This window comes from Parus major, chromosome 1 (genome assembly GCF_001522545.3).
Source record: "Parus major isolate Abel chromosome 1, Parus_major1.1, whole genome shotgun sequence".
Classification (NCBI taxonomy): domain Eukaryota; kingdom Metazoa; phylum Chordata; class Aves; order Passeriformes; family Paridae; genus Parus; species Parus major.
The window spans coordinates 91,775,453-91,802,745 of NC_031768.1; the positions used below are offsets into that span (position 1 = coordinate 91,775,453).

Consider the following 27,293-nt stretch of genomic DNA (forward strand, 5'->3'; position numbering starts at 1 on the left):
CAAATATTGAGGAGCTGGTATGAAGGCAATGAAATATCTTTTAGGTTTGTCTTCAGACCCCTTCCTAAACTTACAAGACAAGCTATAAGAAGGCATAAAGGAGTTGTTTTGATACTTTTTCTTCTATTTACAATTTTCTGCTTTCTCCCTCCCTGGTGACACCCTTCTTTTTCCCATATCCCTGGGAGAGAAACCCTGCTTCACAGCCAGGATTTTCAGATGTGCTGATGGTCCCAACAGCTGCACTAGCAATGGGAGTAGCTGCTTCAGGGAGCTACAAGACCTAAAAATCAGGGTCTGTACTTCCTCTCTGCTTGCCTTCCTTATAGGACTGTGCAAGATGCAATATTAGGCACAGAGCAAATACCTTCCTTCTCCTTCGCAGCCACTGCCTTGCAAGTTTGAGGGAGAGAGAGAGACTCTTTATTCTTTGGAAAGCAAGGGAGTGGCTAAATGCATAAAAATTAAATATCCTGGACCAAAGCAATCATTTATCTGGACTGCTATCACTATGAATCAACGGCAGACACTTCAGACGATAGTATCACAGGAGCCAGCCTAATTGATCAAAAGTCTCTGCAGTGTGTGAGCCCAAACCATCTCTTCCCACCCTGCCTCAAACCTCTGTGATTCTCACTTCGATACCTGGAAATATTTGATGCCTGCTGAATCCTGAATTCAGCTAGTCTCATCTTCTGATCCCTTGTTGTGCTCCCCACAAAGTATTCCCTTTTCTGCTTCCACCAGGAGCAGATATGGGGGATGGTGTCAGGAAATTACTATGCTGGATTTAATTGAGAAACATTGCAGTAAGGAGAGGGGTCAACAGAAAAACAAACAAGACGATTTCTCAGGAAGCTAATCCACCTATACAAATATTGGCGCCAGGCATCACAACACTCTGGCGTGTTTTTGAAAGGGTAAATCTTGCTAAGGGGTGGCTTAACTCTTTGACCTCATTTCCTCAGTTGAAAACTACAGCAATTTAAAAGCTCAGTGGCTAGATCCAGGCTGATACAGAAATCCCAGTCTTTAGGTTTTGTTTGTGAAGCTGGTGTTCAGAGTAGCCTCACTGAAAACATGGATGAACTACAGGAATTGCCATCTTGCAAACAGACAGGAGATTCAGGGGCTGTGTTACCTGGTCATGAAATGTTTGGCTCCAGCTTGCAGAGAAGGAGCCACAGCAATGGCTAAGCCTCTGAGTTAATGCTCTTTCCCATTTCAAATAAATTTGTGCCAATTCATAATTTCTCAAGACTTCTAAGTTTCAAACATGTAAGAATGGAATTCTGTGAGCTAAGTAGAATTATTGAGGAGGAGGGGTTCGTCAAATTTTTTAAAAAAAATTCAGTCAGCTTGAAGTTCTGGTTTCATCCTTACTCTCTCATCCCAAGAAGTACAAGTGGGTATAGAACAGAAGGGAACAAACACCTTATATTTAAAAACAGGGAAACATTCTGGTGGATGCCTACAACAGCGAGCCACTTGATTCTTGCACAATAGTATATTGAACATGTCTTGTGCTACACAGGACACAAGAGACTTTGTAAAGAACATAACAAGGATTTTTAAAGATGCTGCCAAACACAGACTAACCCCTATAGTTCCTAGATTGAGAGACTGACACTGTTGGTACCAGTGAGTGCCATCGCACAAGGTTTCCCTAAAGTCTGGGGTTGACATAACGATTTGTGGAATTAAACTAGGGACTGCATTGCAGTCCATCATTGCTCTTCACTGGCAGGACAGAAATTATACAGTTCAGTCACTCTTCTTGCCCCAGAAGGGACTTGTTGCAGTCAGTTTTTCCATTGGTCTTGTGTTTGTGAGGAGGAACTTGTCTTCAAACGGTACAACAATGCAGTGCATTGTCCGAAATAAGAAAACTTGTAGGAAAAGGAGTACATGAGGCCAAATGAAAGAAAATCTAACAGAGTCACCAGAGACTGTAACAGTTGACTGCTTGCTCTTGTATTTTATGCTTTTCATAAGTGTCCATGACATGCAAGAGAACTCAGTCCCCTGCATCAGCTCTCGGCTTGCATTACCATCTTGTGCTTAGCACAGTGGGAAACAAATACCTATTGATTACACACCCATAGCCCCCTGCAAATACACCCTGATGTTCCTTTTGCCAGAGGCAAGTACTGGCCCATTCTCTTCTTGTAGGTGGTGGAGGAAGAGGGCACAGGACCCTGCAGTGCTGACCACACTCTGGGAGGGAGATTGGTGGGTTGCCATCCGCATGTGCACATTGAACAGCTCCTGCGCCTCAGCTGTGATTCTTTGTCTGACCTTCTGTTGCCAACCTCCATTTCATTAGCTGCTCCAGCACTGTCCTCGCAGCCGTGAGGAGTTACCAACTCCTGCCTTCCTAAGGCTCTCAAGGATGTGGTGACACCTCATTGATTCATCTAGCTGATGATGACTCCTACCTCAGATTGTTTCAAAGTACCCTTCAAAAGGCAGCAGGCAAAAATTTTGGGATGCAGAAATGGTGCAACTATTGGTTTGTTCATGTTTATATGTCATTTTCTTGGCAGTAAAATTAAGGCTTGGTGTTTGGTAGCATAGTCATGACAACTTGCATTGCAGTATGCAACACTTAGGGAGGATAATATTGTAGTTGTGACATTACATGACTTAATTTATCTTATGGTTCATAATTTACTTTATACATTGGCTTCACAGCCAAGTTCTTTTCAAGAGTAATTAATCTATCCAAAAAATGCTGTTTGTGTTCATTAAAAAAGTGTTAACAAATTTGGGCTAAATTCAGTAAGTAATTTTGGAAAAAAAAAAGTGATCTTCTTCAAGATGAAATCATCTGATTTAAATTATATCTCAAGTTGAGGCAAAACATTAATTCCTTCTTCTGGTTCAGCAAATAGAAGAAGAAAACCGCTGGTCAAACAGAAGGCTATGACCCAAAGTGGATCTGGATTTTTTTTTTCAGGGGATGGTTGCCTTTCTTTCTGGTGTTCACATGTGGGTTTTGAACAGCAAATCTAATCAGCTGCTGAGATGAAGTAGTGTATTACACACCTGCTCCGTGCCCAGACTCAGGGCTCTGTGTGAGAGACTGCGATGACCCTTAATGGTCCTTTATAGAAAAGAGGGAGTGGAAGTCCAGAGATACATCCCATCTGCTGAGGCTGCCTCAGGCAGATGATCCCCACTGACACACACCCACAGCTGGGATGCAAACTGCATCTGAGCTGTCAGATTTTGGTTTCCAGCTCCTGGGCAGAGCCGGCAGCGATGGGCGGGTCATCCCAAGTGGTTTGGTCAGTGCTGTCCCAAGAGAGAGAGCACAGAGGCGTTGTTCAGTCTGGGGAAGCTGCTCTCAGCCTGGAGAGATTTGTTTTCATGCTGGATATGTGGAGCTTGAGAAGAAAGAGCCCATGAAAATCACAGGCTCTCTTAACCCTGGTCGTGCCAGTGGGTGCTCGTGTCCCCCCAGCCAGGGAGCTCCTTGGGTGCTGTCCTTGGTTTGGGAGGCAGGGCAGGCAGCTTTGCACATAAGGTACAAATTGATTTGCTGATAAGCAAAGTACTGGTGAATGCCAGGGGAAACCATGCCAGAGTGTTTCCTCCCGGTCTGACTCATTCTCATTCATGAAGCCAGAGCCAGTCCAGAGTCCTCCCTGGCACTGCTCTAGTTTTTTGGTTTATGTGTAATAGCTATAGACCTGAGGGCATGGGAGGCATGAGGCCAGCTTAAACAATAAATACCCTGCTGTGCCTTGCTGCTTAAACAGAGTAATTACTGCCTTACTACATGTGACCCCTCTGTTCCTGTCCCTCTGGCAGTTGTTATTCCATGGCTCCCTTTACACAAGGGATGGCTGTGCCTCTCCCAGCTGTACATCTCTCTGTCTGCCACTGTCTCACCTCCCATCTTTCTCACTCGCTCTGTCTCAGTGTGTTTCTCTTTGTCAGTAGCTGAGTACCATTTTCCCTTTTTCTCAGTCACTGAAGAATCTCACTTTTTTTTTTTGCATTTCTCTCTCCCAGCCACTCCCTCTCTTCACTCTCCATCTATTTTTGTCTTCTCTCAAGCTTACTCCGTTTTTACCACTTCCAATGCTACTCTAGGTTTTCTGCCTGCCTTCCTCACTGTAGCATTGTAGCACTAGCTGTCCCTTTGCTTATCCACCATCTGCTTCTCTCTACTGATCTCTTTGCTAAAAACAAGCCTCTTCAACTAAGGGATGGGAAAAAATGCCAAGCTCATTGGAATCTGTGATGGCTGAGGAGACAGACTGATAAACGAAAACTTCAAAGTTTTGAATTAAAAAAAGAAAACCCTCAGCTGGAGGTAAAACAAAAAAAAAAATCATGTCAAAGGCTCCCTTAGCTATTTTTGTCTTTCAGAAGCCTGTTCCTAGGGAATAGAAGGTGCAGAGGGAAGGAGGAAAGTTAGGTGAGCAAAACCTCAAACACTAAATGGAGAGTGCAGAGACAACAAAACCTGGAGTTCAGCAATAGAAGTTGCTACAAACAAAAAAACTTCAAATGGCATCCATTGATTTCCAATCTTTTTTATCTCCTTGCATCTTGTTTTAGGCCCAACAAAGATGCATAACCCATTCTGCTCCCCTCTTCACAACTACAAAGATGCTTAGAGGGAAAACAAACATAGGAGCAGGGTGGCTGATCTCTTTCTCCACATGCCAAAAGCAAACAGATACTTTCAGCAGATCTGAATTTCAGTTTAATTTAAAACCACATCAGTGTTTAAAAAAAATAAATAAATAAGAGAACTAAAGTAATCTCTGCGCAAGAAGAAGCCCAGTGTTGGATGCACGGACAGGAGAGGAGATGAAACAATATGCGGCTGCCACCTCTGGAGATCAGCTTCCTCTTTGGAGATGTAAGAAACTAGGGCATGAAGGGAAAGGCCTCTCTGGTAGAGCATGTGACTGAATGCTTTGCTGGCCCTGACTACCTGAAAGAGCTGTCTGCACACAGTACAAGTGGGATTTTGTCTGGGTGTGTCATTTGCAGAAAGGAAGCATTTAGCCTTCAAGAGTGATGGTGTGTGGCAGTGCAAGGGGCCATTTGTGTGGAGGTGAGAAGCTCCCATAAATGCCTGGGGAACATGTCAGTCTGTTTTTCTCGATACACAGGTAGATTTATAGATGTAAAACCAAATAAAATGCATAGTATATAAAATACAGAATATAGCATATATATACATATATATCATATATATATGAGAACACAAGCAGATGTGCACAGCAGCAAGGACAATATGAAGAGCCAGTGGGGTTGTACAAGGCTATTCCCAGAGGGTAAGGGGAAAGGAGGGCTGCTTGCCAGCAGGCTAGCATAGCCAAGCAGATTTGCTGTTCAGCTTCATTATTTACTGGGTCCAATTAGGAAGCCAGGGGATAGGAAATGTGGCTGAGGCAAGCAGGCCTTCAAAGCCTTCCTCCTGCACACATCAAAGCTGCTGCCGCAGATCCCTCTGCAAAAAAGGCTCTGCCAGCTCCGAACAGCAGCAGCAGCTGCCTGGCTCGCACTGCTCGGGGTCGTTCCCTCTTGGTTTGATTGTCAAGCCTCCCGGGCTCCTGCTCTCTCTATCTCCAGCCTCCAGAGCAGAAAGCTCCTCTTTCTGAATTACTGGGACAGAGTTAAGGAGTTAAAGCTTGGCAAGGTGATGTTTAATGGGGCTGTAGCAACAAACCCAGCTAACTGTGAACATGTGAAAGACAAAAAACCAGCAGGGAAGCAGGTTGCTTGAAGTCATGCAAGGGGATGGTTTGGGATGAGAAGAGCTGCACTGAGTGAGAAGTCATCTGCCTAGGGGAACCTGAAAGGACCCTCACTGGGAAAGGGCTGCATTGAAGCAGGCAGAACAGCCAGGAGACGACCCTTGTCAGCAAGGAAGCTTTGGCAGTACGGTCAGAATTTCATACCTTGATAATCTGCTCAAGGCAAATGTCTTAATGGGAATGGAGTGGCTCGCTTGCCAGGAGCTGGCAGTCCCTCTTTCACCTAATAGAATATGTTCATTGTTATTGGTACCAAAGAGCATTGTCCAAGCCTTCTCCCTCCCTGCTTTGATAAACTGCATAGTGACAACCATCAGTTCTCTACCAAAGCTGGCCCCTGTGCAGAAACATTTGTAAATTCACTCAATGTATAAAGCTCTGTTCCTGCTCCCCACACCCCCTGTTTGCCTTAGAGGTTAGAGTTAATATGACTCACCTAATCTGGCTGCCAAAGTGAATTAGTGAAAACATCTCTACAGCTCTCTGCAAGATATCACAACCTGACATTTCTCTAACACACTGTGATACATCTTTCCTCTCCCTGATCTGTAGTGCAACACCTCAATTTTATATAAATGCTTTTTGTTAGAAATGGTTAATGTGCTCTTAGAGGGGACAAGGAAGCATGCAAAAGGGTCTGTCTTGAAAGTGAGAGCAGCTCGGTTCTCGTAGCAAAATGTTGATGCTCCAGGGTCACCAGTGCAGAGACAAGAACAGTGCTGCCACTTATTCAGCAAGAGACTGTCACAGAAACTTTCCCTGAAGTGTTATGCTTATATGAGTGTCCTAGAGCAGGGGAATGAGGAGTTGAATAGGATTATTGATGTCTTTGACATGCTCTTTAGAGCAGAAGTCCTGCCTTTCACTTAACTTCCAGGGCACTCCACTGGGCAAGCCAGCAGCTCATTGTGTCTTGGGAGGGGTTCTGCATGGCTGTGAAAGCTCTCCTGCTGGACATGGTACACAGTACACTTCAAGTGCATGTATGTATGCAGGGGAGAAGCTCAAAAACATCTTCCCTTGGGAAAGTATCTACCCTTGTAGGTTACTTTGGAGCTCCACTGATGTGGTTCTCTAACAGACAGACTTAACAGCACCCGTAATGAGGGTGCCACTCCATTAGAGCTGGTTAAGTCACCCTCAACCCTGTTTTCATTACGGTGACAGTCTTGTGACAAGGGCAAATTGCAGGAGAAGCAAGTCCCACTTGGAATGAACCCTGTGTATAAACAAGCCAGAATTGCAGAGCAAATGAGTTGCAAAACAGAGGCAAATTATGTTTTAACCTTTTCTTTGTGAGTCTTTCCCTGATGTCTGATTAACTTTCCAGTCAACTGACTGACCTACCAACTGGGAGTGCTGCTGTGAAAGGAGGGGAGTGTTGCTTGTCAGCTCAGTTTGGGGGTGGGATTTTTAAAGTGGTTTATTAGCAGGTAGCAATATGAGCAATATGCCATAAGAAAATCTAGAAATTAAGAGAGTTCCCAAACAGAAATGATCCCTGCTGTAGCAAAACCAGAGGCAATGTACTGTGTCTACAGACAGCAGCACGGTGCAGTAGTTGCAGTGCAATCCTTCATCTGTGTTCAGCCATGGTAACACCTCATCTGAAATGCTGTGTTCAGTTTGGGGTATCGCACATGCAGAAAAATGTGAACTTGTCAGAGAGGTCTAAAAGCAAAGAACAAGAATGATCAAGAGCCTGAAAAAGCCTCACCTACAGAGGAAGGTTGAAAGACCCTGGCAATGTTCAGCCAAAAGAAAAGAAAAAAAAGATGACAACTGAGGGAGGAACATAAGTGATTTAAAAGTTGATAAAAGGCTATTGCAGGGAAGGAGGGAATGATTTGTTCTTTTTGTCTGTAGTGGCTAAGACAAAAGTAATAGCTTTAAATTGCAGCAAGGGAGACTCAGGTCAAACTTGAGGAAACTGCTCAAGTGATAAGGACAGCAAAGCACAGGAACAGATTGTCAGGAGTGGCTGCAGAATCTCTGCCGCTGGAGGGCAGAGGATGGCTGTGTCCCTGACATCACTCGTGTCCTGCCTTGAGACTGGGGAATGGCTTAGATGGTGCCTGAAGCCCCTTCCCACAGTGCTGTGACTCACCTAACTCTAGTCCTACAGGGGCTAAGATTCCCTAACATATTCATGAGTTCCAGCAATAAAAAACACCTGTGAAAATCTCACATTTATGCTGCTTTCTTCTCCACTGGCTCTCCACAGCATCAGCCCCAGTGCAGAGCAGAGGACTGAGAGCCATGTCTTGGCAGCAAGAGCCAAATTTGCCTTCTTCCCTTGTGAAAAACACTCCTGCCATGCAGGAAGATCCTGCAGCAAACTGTTAGGGGATGCAAAAACCAAAGAAGCTGTGAATTTTGGACACAGCAATGAGATTTTCACTACCTGAACATCTGGTAGGAGCTGGAAAAAGGGACTGCTGATTAGCCCTGCTGAAAGAGAGGGGGAGTCCTTGTCTTTACATGAATTTAATAGGTACTCTGCTGTTTTCATGCCGAGTCTCTGTGACGAGGGGTGGTTTTCCCTTAGAATGATTCTGAAAATTACCTGTGAAAAAGAAAAAAAAGCAAAAAAGGCAAAAATAATTATGTAAGGGACAGAGTTCTGAGCAGATTTTGAGGTTTCTGAAGTCGCTCTCTGATGCTGAGGGGAATTGCACACAGCTGGTATCACCAGTGTGTGTGGCCAGGCTGACCTGGCCAAGACACTGCAGCAGGTCTGTGCCTCTGGGGTGGGGTCTGGTGCAGGTGGCTCCAGGAGAAGTTCAGCTCCAGAGACCAGACTTACCCACTGCTTTCATGCTGTGCCATAAACCAAGGGGAGCAATAGGCACTATTTGAACTCTCTCAAAAATTGTAAGCACTTTTGTGAAGTGGGCAGGGTTTCAGAAGTGCTCGGCACCTGTAGAGCAGAAAATACCTTCTGGGCAGAGTTTTTTGGAAAATCTGACCACTCTCTGAGGAACCTGAATGGGAACTCTTGTGATGTGAACTTTTTTTTTTTTCTTTTTTTTTTTCCAAATCTGTCTTTTACCCTTTTAGGGTTGGGGGCTGATTTCTCTAAACAGACCCAGGCACACAATTGGGGCTTGCAGTTTCCAGTGCTGCAGAGCAGTGCTTACAGCCCTCTGAGAGGAGGAAATGTGGCTCAGATTCCTTACAGGAAATGCCTTACCTTGCTTTCTGAAGGAATAGGGTAGATATACCAATGCTAATATTTCATGCTTCCCTGGCAACTTTCATGCAATGAATTTAATGTGTTTTACATGGGTTAACCTCACTGCCCTGCTCTCACCAGGAGGTGATGGGAGACGGGGAGCTATTTGCTGCAGTTTACAGAGGGAGAGCAAAGGAGTGACTCACTCAAGGTCACACAGTGAGTTAAAAGCAAGGCCACAGACCTCCCCCAATTCCTGCCCTCATCCATAACCCCGACTGACACCCAAGTCACTGTTTTCCAAAGTGAGTAAGTGAGGCAGCACGGTTTAAATGTGTCATTTCATATATACAGTAGCTCAGGGATGCGTGATGATTATTGGTCTCTGCAGATCAAATTACAGTTTGTTTCTCTCAGTTTTGCTGTGTTTAATGGCAGCTTGATCTGATCGATGGCACTTCAGGGTGGTGGTTGCTCTGAGAAACAGAAAGACATTTTTCACAGTTTTGCAGTGGACAAAAGGGTGCTGACAACACGTCTGAGGACCCAGCTAGCCCTGAGCCAGCACATCACCCACAGCACAACTATCCTCTGGTGGTACTCAGCCATCACACTGGTGAACTTAGTCTGATCTTGTGTGGTGGAGAATTTGCTTCTCAGCCTGGCCAGCCTGTGAGATGCTCTGTATCATTCCACCTGAATGCCACCTTCCAGATTTCCAGTTTTCCATAATTAAATGAAATACTGGTATCTTGCTGATGCAGGTTCTGACAAAACTTTTAAAGGGCTCATGACTGTTGCTTGTTTGCAGACTCCATGTTGTCACTGTTCCTCCATAGTAATTTCCTCAGTCGAGAAGCCTAACAAGAACCACCGTTTCTATTTTTCTGTCCTACCAGGAAGAGAGTTTGAAGGTGAGGAGGAGTACCTGGAGATCCTGGGGATCACACGAGAGCAGTCGGGCAAGTACGAGTGCAAAGCTGCCAACGAAGTTGCCTCAGCAGACGTCAAGCAAGTCCGGGTCACTGTGAACTGTGAGTACATCAGCTGGGCCAGGGCAACGGGGAGAGCTCTGCCCACGGGCGAGGGTTACTTCAGGATAAACAGAGAAGCCTTTCTGGGTTTGGATTATACAATCTGAAAGGGAGGGCGCTGAGAAAACTATCTGCAATCAGACACTTGCCACAGGGTACAGTTTGTGCTTTAAACCTGGTAATATATAAGAAAAGGCTGGGGGAGGTGTGGTGCAGAGAGACAGACAGAGGGGGAGAGAGAGAAAGAAGAGCTGTGAGTTGTCCCCGTCTCTCCCCTCCGAAACGCTGGCAATGCCTTGTTTTCACTCATTGATATTCGGGTGAACAGCAGCGTGAAGAGAAGCTTCACCAAGGCAGCAAGGAGAGATAAGGGAGGGCTCAGCTGGCTCAGAGCAAACACATGCCTGCCTGCACCCAGCCTACACCGCTGTCACAGCCAGGGGACACGGGGCAGAGGCACGTGTTAATGACAGGGTGCAAAAACTTAACTTCTATGCTGTTTTCAGGTCATTAGTTTAAAGCTCTATCTAAAAGATAGATATAGTGCTATACAGAAAGGGGTTTTGGCCAAAGGATACAACAATCCCCTAAAAGCACCGAGAGGCACAGTAAGCTGTGGCTTACTTCCACACCTATGGCTTGGGGCATGGATCCCACCCCATATGTCCTTAGACACATGCCCACTTCACTCTGGCATGTTTCTCACACAGCAACACAAGATATTTCAAACTGATGTTACTCTAATAGTACACATATGTATGTCCATCCTCCAAACTTGTGTGGCTTGAATTTGGCACTTGAGTGATGTAAAGTGAGCTATCCCCATGCTTCGTTTCCTTGCTTGAAGGCTAATAACTTTGCAGCAAGGATGGATGAATGGGAGGCAAATCCTCTCCCGACCTTCTTCAGTTTAAATTGAGACTTAAACCAGAATACTAACTTAAACTGGAATTGGAGATGGGTACAGATATATTTCTGGGTGCATATTCATGTCTTGATTCACAGGTGGAACTCTTAGGGAATAGGTTAGGGTAGAGAGCTGATGGCATCGAGTGTTTCAGGCAATACCAGTCTTAATTTGACTGTAGGTGATTACAGCACCTTTTAATACCATTCTTGCTCTTCATTTCTTTCCCTTGGTCCCGTGCTGGCCATCACATCAGATCAAGTTTTTTGTCCAGCTTAGAAGTCGAGGTTACAGGCTGCAGCATCTTCTCCTTACTTTTTATAATTCCCTTAGAAATTGGATGGCAGTGGTTAACTATCAGCTGCCTCATGGGCCAAATTTGGCATTAATATGAACTGTAGTAGCAGATTTTCTGCACTGAAAGTATAGAAGTGTCAAAAACAGCTGAGTTTATAAACTGGAGACTTTCCATGAGAACCAATTAATACTTTCAGACATTTCTGTGAAACATAATTTCAATGGTGCTTTAATGTGTTTGAAACAGATTGTTTGTATAAAGCCAGAATGTTTGATTTTGATTTAGTTTCAACACATAATAACTATGCCACGGTAAGATCTTAAACATTTTAACTGTTGGAAAATATGAAAAAGTGATGTTAATATGTGATGTAATTTGTAATGTAAGCAACTTAAAAATCCTTAAGAATAGCTTTTTTCCTTTGAAAGAAAGGGAAATAAATCTAAGAGACTATGAGGACCATACAGGAAAAGAAATCAGTCCTATTAGGGGAATGAAAAGCAGATATTTGCATACATCTTTACTTATACACCACAAGCAGCAGAAAGTGGGAAAACCACAGTAAGTTTGAAAAATGGGGCCTGTCCAACCTCAGAAGCTTCCTGGCCATCTCTTATCATCTGCTATGGAGCTCCGATTGCAAGAGAAAGCATCTCTCTTTGCTTTGGTCTCACACTACCACCTTCAGGCTTCCCAAGTAATTGCCCTTGCACATCACAGACAGGGAAACTGAGGCCTGGAGAGAGTGAGAGTGGAACAGCTAAAGGGAACCCACTCCTGGCTTCCCAGGCAGCAAATGGCTACACACAGAGCAGCTGCTTTCTGGGTGCACTAGGCTGGTTTGTCTGGGACTGCCACCTGCCCCTTCTCCCGGGAGAGCACTGCAGCACCTTCTTAAAGTGGTGAATGTGGGGGCTGCTCAAGAGCAAAGGGCTGGGCTCCCTGGCAGCAGGCTGGGAAGCAGATACTTGCTGGAATCATTTTCTAGGCACCTATGGAAAGGTGTTCTATTCATTCTGTCACTCACCTCTTGTACCAGATTCATGAAATGGAAAGGTTTGCCTTGCTGTAGACAGCAAGAAGATATACTGCTCAAACCAAAAAAATCAAAGAATGGTTCAAAAATCACCTTAGCTATCCTTTTATTATGCCTCCTCCTCTTCAAATTAAAATATTTACACAGACCCACAGCCTTTGAATGTAGGATCCTATTTATGTAAACTTATTAATATTTATGATGTTAGAGGGTGCACTGCAGTATCCCTAAAGCCCTGCATAAAATCCCGATTAAGGTCAGGGAAGGGATCATATTGAGATGGCTAATGTGTTCACAAACAAATTTCCTTCCCTACATTCTCCAGACAGAATTATTTTTTTTCTTTGACTGACACAATCCGTTTTGCTTCTTTTTTTTTTTTTTTTTGGCCTTTCAGTTCTGAGACAGATACAGATGGCAGAGAGTGTTTCATGGTAACTTGAATCTCAGCAAAGTATCTGTCTGAGTCGCAGCCCTGTAATCTCAGGGTATGCAAGTATTAGTGATGAGAGACAAGGCACTTATTCCTTGATCCCTCTCAGCAGCCAGGTGGAAATAATTCTGCCTTTTAACATGTAAAGCTTATCGCTTAATATTTTGAACATGGGGCTGGGATTGAAGATGCCGGTGCCTGCCCTACCTGGTATCCAGCCAGTACTGAGACCAAGCTCCAGCAGAGCGCACCAATATGTTTCCAAGTTTGGTTTGCCCATGGCACAACACTCAGACTTCAAAGTAAGCAGAGGTGGGAGCACTGTGCTGGGCTGAGGGCAAACTTCAGGCAGAGCAGTCACACGCAAGCCCTTCTGGAGCTTGTCACAAAGCATGATGTCCAGGAAGGTTTGATCAGGATTTGTAACTTGGGACACCTAAGGGAAGTGTCTCAACACTGGCTCTCAGAATTGCACCCATAGCTTCTGCTAAAGTTCTTCTCTTTTAAGCTATTAATGTATTTCTGTTTCATACAAGTTGCCTCAGTCCTTTCTTATTATAGTTTTGGCGTTAGGCAAAGAGTTTGTATGGAATATAATTTTCATGCTAGCATTAAATTCCTTCTTTATTCCTTTACTTTTACTGTCTACCTTTACCCTTGATGAAGTCTTTCTCTCATCTTCTTCTCTCTGATAGCCCATGTGAACTACAGATCCATAGGTAAATATTCACAAATTGCAGAAGTCCATCATTAACCTTAACTTTGTATGTATATGCCTATGCATTTATGACAGAACTTTATTCAGCAGTGCTGAAGAGAAGCACGTGTAAGCAGTGCTGCTAATGTTGTATATCAGAGAGAGTTCAAAGTGCAGTGTATATCAGAGAGTGTTCTGCAGAGGAGCAGGGAGGAACAAGGGCCATAGCTGCCGTGGGCCTCCAGTAGCCCGAGCAGTTTGCTTGAGGCAGGCAGCCCTGATATAGTTTCACTATTTTGTTCCACCTGGAAGTGTGTGGACTGACCATGTGTTTCCTTCCTGCAGACCCTCCCACCATCACAGAGTCCAAGAGCAACGAAGCGGCCACGGGACGACAAGCCTTACTGCGCTGCGAGGCATCGGCAGTGCCCACGCCTGATTTTGAGTGGTACAGAGACGACACCAGGTAAGGCCCTTAGCTCTCCTCTTCCCTCCTCTCTTTTGCACCCCATTGAATAGAAGTTCCTGTCATCTTCCCCAGCTCCTCTCAAGCAAATTGCTCCTTACAATCTGTTTGAGTCCAGTCAGACTCAGCAGAGCCAGCGTGGTCATGGCTGGAGGAGGCAATTCCTCTCTGCACCCAAGATGCTGAAAGAAGCACAGAGGATGGAGCTCTTGCCTTGAAGTCAGCTATGGGCCAATACCTAATCAATGCAATGTTCATGTGTTAAGTAGCCCATGACACAGACCAAAAAGTAGGTAGTATAAGTTTTCAATTAGGTAATGCTTCTCCAGGTGCATTGTTGTAGAGGAAGGAGCTGCTGCCGTATGAGATTCCCCAACCTGTGCAACCTGAGCCTCTCAGACTTCCATATGAGAATAAATGAGAACAGAAAAAGGATCTGTCCTTTCTACCTGAGCATTTACCTGGCATTAAGAAGGTTATTACCCTACATTTTAGGGTAGCCAGAGCTGACCAGGTGCCCAGGTTCAGGGGTGACTCAGCATAAGCACATACTGTGAATCAGTGTGTTTCACTTGGAATATTTTGTTCAAGTGCAGATTCAGTTGGCCATGGTGTGATCAAGAGTGACTTGGTGCTAGGTTAAGGCTTCCTTTCTTTCCCTGGTCGTTCCTTGGTTCTCCACTGCTTTACCAGTGGCATTTAATCCCATTGAACTACCACCTTCCTTTCATTACCTCCTCCTATTTTCTATCCATGCTTTCTTTAGTCTTTTTCCTCTCACATCCCCTCCCTGCTTCCCTCTATCCTCACCTGCCAGCTGAGCTGAATGACTTTGGTTTCCTGCCTGCTGGGGAGGGATTTCCTTCCCAGTATACAGCTGCCATTGCACTATACACCTCCCCTCCTGTCTTCCCAGGATAAACAGCGCCAATGGTCTGGAGATAAAGAGCACGGGGAGTCAGTCTCTGCTGATGGTGGCCAATGTCACTGAGGAACACTACGGGAACTACACCTGTGTGGCTGCCAACAAGCTGGGGGTCACAAATGCCAGCCTATACCTTTACAGTAAGTACGGGAGAGGGTGAAGGGAGGCTCTCACAAGCACGTGCCTGTGAAGGAAGCACATGGTGGCCAAAACTCAGGAAGGCATCTGCTTGACAACCCAGTCCCATCAGACCTCCAGCCATGACCTGGCTTTCAGCACTCTGCTTCAAATACCTACGTGTTCATATTTGCCTCAAAACATAAACACAGCCAAATCGAAAGGTTTACAGTCAAGCCCTTTGATTGACTGGCTTTGCTGAAGACAGATTTTGTTAAAATAATAAAAATGTGTTTGTTTTAAAGCTGGAAACAAAAAACCCTTTAGAATGACAGCCCCTTTAATAAGTAGACAGAAGGCCAGGGCTCGGAGGATCCATGACAGCTGAGAAATGACAAGTAATTCAGAGAGATGGAGAGAACTAGCCACCGAGCCTGAGGAGAACAAGACAGAGTCAAGGAAAAGAGAAATTGGTTTGAAACTGGAAAGGACAGAAATGGGAAAAGACAGAATGATTTTAAAGGGATATAGCATAGGTACCATAGGGGAAAAGGTAATCAACAGATGAAATATGGAGTAAGGTTCCTTGGATCTCATTCTGCTACCTTTCAATTACTGAGTTTGTCTTAGTAAGTATAAACAGACAGAAGCTGGAAATAGACCAAGCTCCAGAGCAGAGTTACCTGCTGGTTCTGAATTTTGCAGCTGATTCAAACCTGACCCTAAACAGAGCCCCTTCCCTGCACCTACAATCCACATGCACATACAAATTGTGATGTATTTAAAATGCAGTTCCCAATTCCAGGTCTAAAACTGGGCCCACATGTTATTGGCATCAGAGATACACTGCAGCAAAATGACCCACTCACACAAATGAACACGTAGGCACAAAAGTGACTGATGGCAGTGTTCCTGTGATGGTCCCAAATTAAATTAAAACTCTTATGTCATGACCTACATGTCCTTTTAAACAGAAAAAAGAAACCCAACCTGTGTAAAGCAGTCGGTATGGGATGCAGTTTAGTCTAGTTTCTGCTCACACCAAAAAAAAACAACAGTTATGGTTTGGTTACTTTTAACAGATGAAGTGCAAAAGGATTAATCCATGGGCATTCTTTGTTTACCACCTTTGGATTTATTTCATGTCAGTTTGAATTTTTGCAAATTTGGGTGCATTTTGTGGCAGTTATTTTCTAAAGAACAGATATTATCATAAAAGTACATACATTTGATTTTCTGTAGCATTGCAGCACACAAAGCAAATTTCTACTTTGAAAGTCTTTTCACACTGGTCTTGTGACTGTCATGAGATTTAAAAAAATCCTCAGGCAGCAATCTGGAACACAATTTTCAAATACCCCAGATTTGTTCTTGCTGATATTAATATAATTCTAAGTTTAGAATCCATTATTTGTGACTGAATTCTAAATTTGGCCCTCTCTGTTGGTTCCTGTTACACAGATGAACTGAAATGCATCACTGAAACAAAATATAAGACGAAATTCAATCAAATGTATATATGCACATATGATTTTAGCTGGGGGGGGGGGGTTTAAGTTTTGCTAGAGAAGCATTTTGCATGAGTTCAGAACTTCACCTCAAAGGATCTCAAAGGATTTGCTAGCAATGAATATTTTAATATCGCAAGTCATTTAGAAATGGGTGAGTGTTGTTAGCACCATTTTGCTGGAGGAAGTTAAGGTACAGAGCGAAGAAGTGGTTTACCCATGGTCATAAAATGAGTGGCAGAACCTGTGAAAGACCCAGGGAAACCTTGCAAAGTTGCTGTTAACTGTTCCAGGAGGAAATGTGGCAGCTCTTAAAGATGATTTGCAACAGTGAGGATCCTATTTTAGGCCCCTTTTGACGTGGATGAAGAACACTTTATTTCCTTCAAATTGTTGGATTTTGTTTATAATTTTTTAGAAATTCAAGGCCTGTTTATACTGGAGGACACTCGAGAACCTCACAAGAGCCAGGAGAATGGAGGTGCAGGAGCTGAGAGAGATTTGATGATTTTCAGTGAAGTCTTTCTAACTTGTTTTTGTTGCTTGGTTAATCCCTACTTTTTCACTGTGCAATTGCTTCATATTGTTTCAGGAAATCTCTGTTCTTCTAGTTAGTGTGGAAGAAAGAAAGAGAGAGAAAAAATAAGTTCAGGGAGACTATAGTTGGTATTTTGAAGGTTAAGAAATCAGGAGGGAAATGAGTGAAGGGAATCCAGCTTCATAAAGATAAAGAAAGCTGCTGAAAAAAACCTACAAGCCCAGATGAAAGAAATGCTGTAGTAGTAATGCTGTAATAATCACACAGTAGCTGAAATAACAGGTAATGCATATTCCCAGCCACACACCCAGACAGAAAAATAAAACAGTGCCAAGTTCTTGCAAGGTACAGCAGATACTCAAATACTTGGGAGTGTTTTTCATCCCTGGAATCAGAGATCTTATTTCCTTTTTAAACAGAGAACAAGCTTACTGTAGAGCAACATCTCACTGGGGAGGTAAGTACAGCGAGGGTTCCTCAGTGTCCCACTGCAGCACAAAAAAGAATGGCAGCAAGGAGTGAAGAAACAACCAGAGAGTTAATAATGAGGTACTGGCAGCTTTGCCTGAGGTAGAGGGCAGACAGGGAGAAGCGAAATGATGTGAAAGAACAGTTTAGCAATAGAGAAGAATTGGTGGCTACCATTTCATGAAATCTCAGTCAGCACTGAAAAGCTCTGAGAGACTGAGTGCCTTAGATGTCAATGTCACGGATAGAAGATGCATTAAAATACAAAAGCAGCTTCCTTGAGCTGTATGAATAGATAGCTAGTGATTTTTCTTAAAGGATGTAGCAGCAAGATTGCCTGCTGTAGGTGGAGAGATTTATACCCCTGACTCTTGGAGGCTGAGTTTACAACAACATAAATATGGCCCTACCAAAGGTTTAACTTACTCACAAAACTGTCTCCAACAGCAAATATGGAGTATCTTTGTAGAGAGGATACTCAGGTACAGTTTGATGATACAACTGATCTAATAGCTTGCTGACCTTCCTTGCTCCCCAGTCCTTTTGCTCATCCGGCTCTCTGCACGTGGTTTTGTTGTTTCTCTTATTCTGCCACTCAGTGGACATCCCACTGAGCCTGTCCAATCTGCTAAACCAGTGAGTAGGTAAATGAGCTTTACTGCTCATCTCCCTAAAATGCCCCAAATGTTTTCTTTAGTCGTACTGAGCTGAACTAGTTCATGGCTGGGCTCAACAGGCACCAAAGCCCATGCAGGAGAAGCAGCTCTCTCACACATCTGTGGGTATGAGGAGTTGGGAGGCAGGACCATTGTTGATTCAGCTCTGCAGAGCCTGAGAGCGAGGTTTGTAACCCCTAAGCACAACAAGAGGGGCAGTAATACACATCTCTGTTAAAATTACCTGTCAGAGAGGCAAAACCAGGGCTGCCATCACAGAGCAACAGAGGTGAAAAGCAATGACACAACTGAAGCAAAAGGGTTCTTCCTTCAAGTGTTAGGAGGTAGGGAACATGTTTCCTTTTTGTTTTACTCACCTAGCAGTACTAGGAAAAGCATTAGGAGTGAAAGCCACAATAAGTATCTTAACACATGCTACACTGAAGTGTGTATACATACATACATATATACATACATATATACATACATCTATATATATATATAGATAGATATACTTAGCAGACACACATTTGCTGGAGGACCAAAGATACATAGGTTTATGTGTAGGTGAGTATATATATGTAGGCATGCACCTCTGTGATGTAGAAGCAAACCCACACACCCCTCCACAGGCACACACAGGCAGGTGCAGCACCTGGCACATTCTAGCAAAGCAGAGGAAAGAAAGAAAGAAAAGCTTTTCCAAATTAGTTACCTTCTCCCTCTAGCCAAGCTAGCCCATCCCATAGGCTGAAACAGGAGACAGCAGCACAGTGCTGCACATCCTGATGCAGTTCTGCTGGCTCAATTGCTCAGTTAGAGGAGACTGCCACATCATCAGGTCCCCTGCTGCATCCTCTGCACCCTTTGGGGTGCTGGCAAACGTGGAGATGAAGCAGAAACTGGCAAGCCAAATCAAGGAGCTTCAGGTGGAGCTCAGCAGTTTTGGCTGCAGCAAGGCACGTTCCTAAAGGCTGACATTGGCCTCTAACTTGTTATTTGTTAGCATCCTGCCACAAGTGTGCACACGCTGACACCCCTCCTTCCACTCTGCCCACGCTTTGTAGTGCCTGAGCATTTGGTTACGGTGCTGGCTGCTGGGGTTTGGAACCTTAACTGTGGCCAAAATCCTTCTTAGTGGCTCTTAGTGCACATCACCTGCTTTCCTCAAGGCTGTCAATAACGGGGAGACTCGGAAGGGAGGAAAGTGGTTTGGGCTGACAGTCAGAGGGGGCAAGGCTGAGACACTGCTAATGAGCCAGGGTGGAGCAATAAAAGCAGCACTCAGTGGGAGAGGGGAACAGAGACAGAGTCCTTGAATAGAAAGCAGCATGATAATGAGGCCGTAGTGCTTTGCTTTAAGTGCTTATGCTGTGCAGCCTGCAGCCTGCTGTGCAGGAAGAAGGTAAAGGGGAGTTGAGTTATTTAACCAAACTAAATAACAAGGAAGTCTTGTCAGCACAAACAGCCTGCTTTCGCAGAACAATAGTCCCCTGTTGCTACACAAACACAGAGATCCAGGCTAGACTTGTATTTGATCTCCCCTGTGCCTGCTGTGGATTCAAACAACTCCATTACCACTGTGAGGGCAGGAGTCCTGCCAGTGTCATAGGGATGGGCCTGACCTGCTCAATCCTCATGAGCTCCAGTGAGACAGAAACTCACTCTTTGCACCAAGGATACGGCGGAAAGAGCATTGGCCTCCAAACAGCTGGGCCTAGGTGGTCAGAGAATAACAGTGGACTACTGATTTATCCTGCCAAAGTCTGTGTCCCTCAGAAGTGATCTTAGCTGGTAAGCCAGGAGATCACTCATTGCCCCAGGCCTACCAGCTGTTGCAGCTAAATGTCTACCTATGGATCAGTCCATGGATAGGAACTTGTCTCAGGCAGTACAAGGCATCCAGCAAGCTCTGAAGGCAAAGAAAGGAGACACAGTGAAAATAGCCAAGTCTGGGGACCTTGCATTCTTGGGTTTGTGTCTGGCTCTGCCAACTGTTCAGCATTTGACCTTGGGCAAATTGCTTCCCTTGCTCTGTGCATCACCTGCAGCATCTGTGAAGCAGAATTAACACTACTGCTAGCCTCAGACTGAGGTCTCTGGTACTGGTTTCCCTCAGTGCCTGTGCAATTCTTTTGGGATCCTTTGTGGAAGAAGCAAACCATGAAGCCAGCAGTGACGTATATCAAAGTCCTGCTGTGACGTATAACGAGGACACATTATAAAATCCTGTAAACAGGACAGCAGGCTCTGCGTACAGCTGGAAGATAATGACTGCAAAAAATCTGTCCCTCACAGAGGACAAAAACTCTAAAGAAGCAGAGTGCCCTTGAGGATTTGCCAGGGTGACTGCTCCCATGCACAGTTCCTCAAGGGAGCTGCCATTGGAAAAAAACCAAATGTGGAGAAGGTTCTGGGGAGGCAACCCATGGAGGACTTCCACAACTCACCTCTCTGCCAAGACTAGCTTCCAGACAGAGGTGTAGCTAAGAGGAGCTTTAGAGTGATGACATGAGCGGTCTTGAAAGTCAGAGGGAAGATATGGACCATCAACTCCAATTACCTTCACTGCAGGTGCTTAATCCCTCTTGCTGTTTGGCTATTATTTGTTTAGTTTTTCAAATCACTTCTCTCTGACTCCCAATCCCAGGGGATGCTGATATGTATTAGGCATGTTGCTAGCAAAATGCTCTTTATATGAAACCTACTCTAGTTCATTTAATTTGGAGATGGACAACTCCATCAGGTTTGTATCTGCTGCTTGCTTGGTGTGAAAAGTGGCTTGTCCTTTTCTCCTGCATGTTGCTTATTGGTTTTTTTTCCCCCCTTAGAACGAGTTTTACCCACACTCCCCAATCCTTTTCCAGGTCAGTATATGTTTTATGTTCAAGTAGCTCTTTAGCCGGGTCATTCTCCGTCATCCTGACAAATGCTCAGAGCTAGGCATGGGCAAAACAGCTCAGAAATTCAGGAAAATAAGGGCTTTCCCTTCTTATTTACGTGTCATTTTGTCATTTCTTCTCACCATACTCATCCTTCTCTTTCCCCCCTCCCTCTTCAAAAATAAATCAACTGTACAGCAACAACCTTTAACCAAGCTTTGGGCCACGACACTGAGTTGTCACCCAGGTGTGGACAGTCTTTAGTGAGGTTCAATCTCCCTGCAGAACTACTTCTAAAACACATTCCCATCCTAAGCTCTCTTTGCCCACTGGTTCAGATTTGGATCAAAAGCATAAACAGACCTAAAATTTTGCAGAGACAGTAGAAAGGACAAACTGAAAACTAAAAATTAAAACACTGCCAGAAGGTTTTTCCACTCTAGTTGTGCATCTTATCATGCACAGTGAAACACTTTGTTTTCTCATGCTTTTGTCCCATGTCTCCAAGTCTTCCTGTCACATTGTCTTGCATCTGAGGCAGAGAGCATGAAAAGAGGCACACGGTGAGATGTTACTGGCTGATTTATTCCAAAAGGGAAGAAGGTGTGAAGGCAAAACAGGGTCTGGGTGCTTCGTTATGTTTCTATGTTGCTCACTCCTGCCTCGGGTGCAGACAGCATGGTCCCAACATCCATATGAGATTTGGACCTTGGTTGTGACCTTTTCCTTCTGAGAAAGCACAGAGACGAGGTGCATCTGGAAAGCAGGCTACAGCATTTGGAAGTGGTGTTCGAAAATAAATCAACAATAAGGCAGCAAGTCAGTCCACTGAAAAAATCTTGGCCTACAGCTCCTCGGTATCTTTGTTTTACTGCCATGTGAGGAGGATGCACTCAACTTATGGGTTGCTCAGAGACCTAAATTGTTAATGTCTGCACAGAGCTTTGGGATAGAGTGTTATTAGGAACCCGTGTTGTTTTGCAAAAGAGCACCTGCTCGAACAAAGCACCTGCAGGTACTCCCATGAAAAGAACAATAAATGCTGGGTGTTACACATGCTCCGTTTAACTACTCTGCCGTTTTCAAATCAAGCTCTGCTCTTGGCAACTTATTCAGGCTCAGGATGTAGTCACAATTGCCTATTTAAAAGGCAAATCCACAAATACAATTAAAGAAAAGTACCTAAAAAAAAAAAACAAAAAAGGAAGGGGGGAGGTAGAAATCAAGCTACCATTAAAATTAAATCCCAGAGAGTGATTTGTAAATAACATTCAAGGAGCTGAGAAAGGAGTAAAGTAGGCCATTGGGAACCTACTGTGGAAAAATAAATCCAATTAAACACCATTATCTTATGTATTGCAAATGAAACTTGTGCTTGGATATGAAATTAAAGTTGCTGAGGCTGTTTTGGATGTAGGGTTTTGAAGAGTTTTACTATTTTAGGTGTTCTTTTCTTTAAGCAGAATTTTCAATGACAAATATTTTTGTCTGATGAAAAACCCAGGGCTCTTTGGTTTTATGATTATTTTTATTATATATCCTTAAATTCCAAAGGCAGGCAGTGTTAATTTTTTTCATAGCCAGCCCTGTTTACAGCTGGTTTTGAATTAGGAGCCCATTAAGCTAAATGATAAAGCAAAATCTGCGAGTGAGCAAGGCCAGGATTCCCATTACAAATACACCTCCTAATCAACTTGCCAAGGCCATCCTGCATGGCTTTAGTTGATCCTTTAAAACACTTTCCCCTCCATCTCTGAAGCTGTTATGTTTTTACTGCTCCTCAGTCTCCTGAGATCATCTTGAAGGACATCCTGGTGTGCCGTCACTCCTTTGAGGAGCCTCCAGGAATTTGTGGTGCCAAATGCTGGCATATCTCCAGTGACCCAGGACACACCAAGAGGATTTTGCAGAGGGGAAAAGCAGAGTTTAAATACTCTGGGCCTCACTTGTTTTCTGAAAACCCTTACCAGCTCCTCCATTGTGGGCCTTAGCACAGATACTGGTGATTTTCACATGTGATTTTACTTTGCTGCTCACCTTCAAAGAAACCCGGGGCATAAAATTTTGTTAGACCTTTTTCTTCCTATGAGCTGATGTTCTGAAATGCAGTCCTCAGCCCTCAATTAAGCCATTCCTCAATGACCAGAATCACAGCCTTCCTCCTCTTTCTCCCTCAATTTTCATTTCTGTTAATCCTCAGTAATACTTCCCTGCCCTGTGGGGTTTTGAGCATTAATTTAAAAGGAAGGTGATTTGAGACAAAGAGCTCTGTAGTCCTGCTAAGCATTGCTATCATTAGCTAGCTGCTGTGGAAACATCTTGCTTTTAGGCAGGCTGAAGACTCAGAAGCAGCCCATTCAACTAAACAAATGGGACTTGAATTTGATGAGACACTTTCCTAAAATGCTGGTGGAGCCCAGCTGATTCAGCTCTCAACTGAGTTGTCCTTGATAAATTTTCCAGCCCTCCTGATCTGCAGCCAGGCACTCAAAATGCCTTGAAATGTCTTCTGGGATGTGGCCACATCATCACATCTTTCTGTCTGCATTGTAACACCATGTTATAATGATACAAGACCTGGCTGTCACCAAGCAGGGGCCTTACTGCATCATCAGGTGCCTTTTCAAAAGGATTTTTCTTCTGGAAAAAGAGAATCTGTTCATTCCACACCACATCTGCCAATGGAAGGGCAAGTGTGGCCACTGTTGAACCTCAAAGGGACCTGTCACAATTATGGCACTAGCTCCATCTTTGTCCTTCATTGTCCCTCATCCTGAGCCCTTTGAACATGAACTCCTTCCCTTTGATTAGCACCTAGTGTCCACATCAGAATGGCTCAGCCAGACTGATGGGCTTCAAAACCTGTGAGCCTTCCTCACAGGAGTTTTGTGATGAGGGCTTGCCAGAGGCTAAGGAGGGCCTTTCTCAGCGTGGTTAGCTTGATGCCCTGGGAGCTCTGCAAGGGGGATGTGTTGTTTCAGAAAGCAGCACATCCAGAGCCACCCACAGGGCGACAAGTGTGTCAGTCTTTGGGGCCTGATCAGACAAAGTCATGGCTGTCAATAGGTTTACACAAGATTTATAGCAGCAGTGTGTTAGCAATTAGCAGAGTGGGAGGGAAGAGGAGAATGAGGAGTCCTGCCTTTCTGCCAAAACGTGCACTGATCGGAGAATGACCCTGTGTGACTGTAGATCGTAGCTAGTCTCCATTTAGCTGTAGCCTGTGTAGCCTGTACTGTCACTAATGCCTTCATCAGGTGGGTGGGAGCTGGGGCGAGGGAGAAAAGAGATGTTCGTTTGGGTCTGATGGCCAGAGTGGGAAACAGAGAGCAGCTTTCTTTCTAATACCCTCTCAGTCCTCTTTCCTCTCTCTGGGTGTCCCAGCTGTGCAGAAGAGAGCTTCTCTGTTGCAGTGGTCACCTCCCACCCATCTCTGCTCCCCTTTCGCTTTCTCTAGTGCATGGCCCTGCTAGTTCTGCTGAGCCAGCTGCTCTTGTGTCAGCAGGGTCTGTTTTGGCAAAAGGGTGGACATCTGAGTCCATCAAAGCTAAGGAGAGAAGCCAGGGGAATTCCAGCAGAGACCACAGGCTGTGGAGGGTTAATATTTTATGGAGGTTTGCTGACTAGGCAGCCAGCCTTGCCAGTATGATGTGACCAGCTGGAAGATCCATCCACCTCTGGAGTTCTCTTCAGTGATGCCTGAGGGTGCTCTCTCATTTGGGCTCCAGAAAAGGGTCAGTGAAAATCCAGGCCTTCAGGTCCTCGAAACAAACTGGTTGGCACAGCTAGAGAAGCCATAGCATAGACAGGCCAAAATAGACAATATTGTCTTTCTGTGATCCCAACAGAGAAACAGAGAAAAAATAATGAGCAGAAAAAGATAATGGCCATAGGGACCAAGCACATGAGGGTGTATTCAGAACTCTGTCAAGTCTGGTATTCCCATAAATCCAAAGGTATTGGAGGGACATAGTTCAGGTGTCCTGGTCACTCCACAGTGATGTGTGGCTGACTGCTCAGGACATGCCTCACTTCCCTGAAAGCTGCCTGAGCCCCGGGCACTGGCAGCTGATCACACCCATGGCCCTGAGTGGGAAGCACAACTCAGGGTTCTCCTTGCTTCCCATCTGGTATCCACCCAGATTTTCCAAAGGGCTCAGTGTCCATTTGTTGAGTGCAGAAGGGATTGGCCTTGCAGGGTGGATACTCAGAAAGACCAAGCTTCTCTTGTTGCTCAGGGTCAGTGTCATTCCCTGCCAAGGCTGCAGGCACTGAGGGCTGGCACAGAACTGGGTGCCAAGCCTGTGGGGCCTTCAGGCCAAGGGAACAGGGAGGACAAGGCAGGGTGAGGGCAGGCAGCCAACATCACAGTAATTGCTTCTTGCTATTTCATAGATACGAGGCAAGCAATGGCACTGTATCTTATTTTGGCTGTGTGGTTTAAAGTGAGTAATACCAAAGCCAGAGGTGATGATACTGTTTTCTAAAAGGAGATCATATGGATGTAGACAAAACCAGCATTTTAGGGAAAAGAGACATGACAAGAGTAGATGCCAAGCTACTAACATTGCTTGGTGGGTTTTGTTGAATAGCAACAGACAGCTTCTGTTTGTTGAGATTGCTTAAAAAAATTAAAAGCCAATCTGCTTCTTCCTACCTTTCCCCCAAAAAAAAAGGAAGTGTAGAGAAAAGAAACAAGCTTTCTTAGAGAAAAAAAGAGAGACACAGGAGAAAAGAGAAATGGCTTTACTGCCTGATCTGTTTCTGTAGTTTTTGTTCATTATTTTAATTCAGATTGATTTATTCCAAAATGTACCTTGGGTTGTATATATTTGCATAGTGCAGTGCTGTGGAGGATCCAGTGAATGAAGATCAGTAGCAGAGGGTGGGAACTGAGACTGGAAGTCCCAGAAAGATATTCCTCCAAGCTGAGCCCTTGCAGTGGATAAGGATGATGTTTCAAGGTCTCTGCAGTCACTGGTGTGGCTTTGCATGCATGCAGAACAGCCCTGCAGAACAGAGGTCAGGGTACAGCAGTCAGGTGGGAGAATGGAGCCTGGATGGATCCACTGGGGGAGAAAACACATGACTGCACTGCAGAGATTAGAAACAAGCCCATGGAAGAGCAACTGCTGTGGAAAATCAGTTATTCAATAGGCACAGCGATAGTATTAGCGGTATAGCATGGACAGAGTACCCTGCAGAACAGAGCTGGGGCAGGCTCCAACCCTCCTGAGCCACATATCCCCAGCCTGGAGAACAATCATAGCTTGATACCATCTGTATATTAGATGAACTTCTGAAGTCATCAAATGAACTTTCCTCTTTTAGAGATGTCGAAGACAACCTGTCCCCACTGCACAACAGGTGCATTTTAAATCCTTGCTCTCTCCCTCTTGTTCTTTTTTCTTGTGTTGACTGGCTGACTGGAACTGTGGAGGGCAGCAAGGAGGAGGATGAAGAACTGCCAGTGTTGTCTTGATTTAATCCTTACACACACACAAAAGCTCCTCCAACCCCCATGAGAAAATGGCCAAAGAATAATTTCCACCTTCCTCCTCCTCCTCCTCTTCGCCCTTCCATTTCCAGTGTAAACCACTCAAGAATGTGCCTAACAAGCTGGCCTCCCCTCTGGTTATTGTCCCAAGTGAACAGCCTCTCCATTCACTAACCCATGACGGTAAGTTGGTTTGGGAAGCAGCAGGTTTATCTTCCCAGCTCAGGCAGTGCACTGGGCCCGCTTGCGAACCGGTTGCCATTCAGTGTCTGCTCTGCTGTTGATAAAGCACATTACACATGGCTGGGCTTGCATGATTAATACAGCTGTCTAAGCGCTCTCTCTAAAAACAAAAACAACCAGAAAGGAGAAGGGAGGTGTGGGATTTGGGAGGGAGGGTGTACATGGGGAAAAAAACCCAACCGTTCCAAAGAAATCAGGCTTGCACAAAAAGCAGAGCGCTCCTGGAAGGCCTCCCCTCCCATGGGCGAGCAGATCTGTCAGCAGAGCTCCCTGGCAAAAGGGAGAGGCCTCGTGGCAAGGTGAGCAAGGAGCAATGCGTGTGGTCCTTCCCCAGCATCACCTGCATGTCCCTCTGCAGCCTGGGGGGCGGATGCATGGCTGGGAGCATGGGATCAGGCCCTGGAGAAGGATGTGCTCTGGAGATGGCATGGCTTCAGCAGGGCCTGGTCAGGCAGCCCCTAGGGCAGGTGTTGAAGCTACACAGGCACGCTGACCCATGGTGACACTGCCCAGACACATCACTGTACACACCCTGTGCTCAGAGGCACAGCCAACAGGCACTGAGCAATCTCCAGGCACCCTAAAACATCTAAGGAGGAACAGGAATTCCTACATCTTTCCCATTGCTCC

At 44.9% G+C, this 27,293-nt stretch overlaps 1 protein-coding gene across 6 annotated transcripts in view; it reads left to right on the forward strand.

The window, feature by feature from the left end:
• The window catches only part of LSAMP (limbic system associated membrane protein), a 979,827-nt gene that overhangs the window by 940,689 nt on the left and 11,845 nt on the right, over nucleotides 1–27,293 (forward strand). For 3 of the 6 annotated variants that reach the window (XM_015636537.3, XM_015636520.3, XM_015636530.3), the window contains 4 exons: nucleotides 9,858–9,992; nucleotides 13,709–13,829; nucleotides 14,746–14,894; nucleotides 20,873–20,908. In XM_015636537.3, the coding sequence (XP_015492023.1) occupies nucleotides 9,858–9,992; nucleotides 13,709–13,829; nucleotides 14,746–14,894; nucleotides 20,873–20,908 (441 nt within the window). The remainder of the gene's footprint in view (nucleotides 1–9,857; nucleotides 9,993–13,708; nucleotides 13,830–14,745; nucleotides 14,895–20,872; nucleotides 20,909–27,293) is intronic. The other 3 variants (XM_015636566.3, XM_015636545.3, XM_015636554.3) reach the window with 1 other exon arrangement.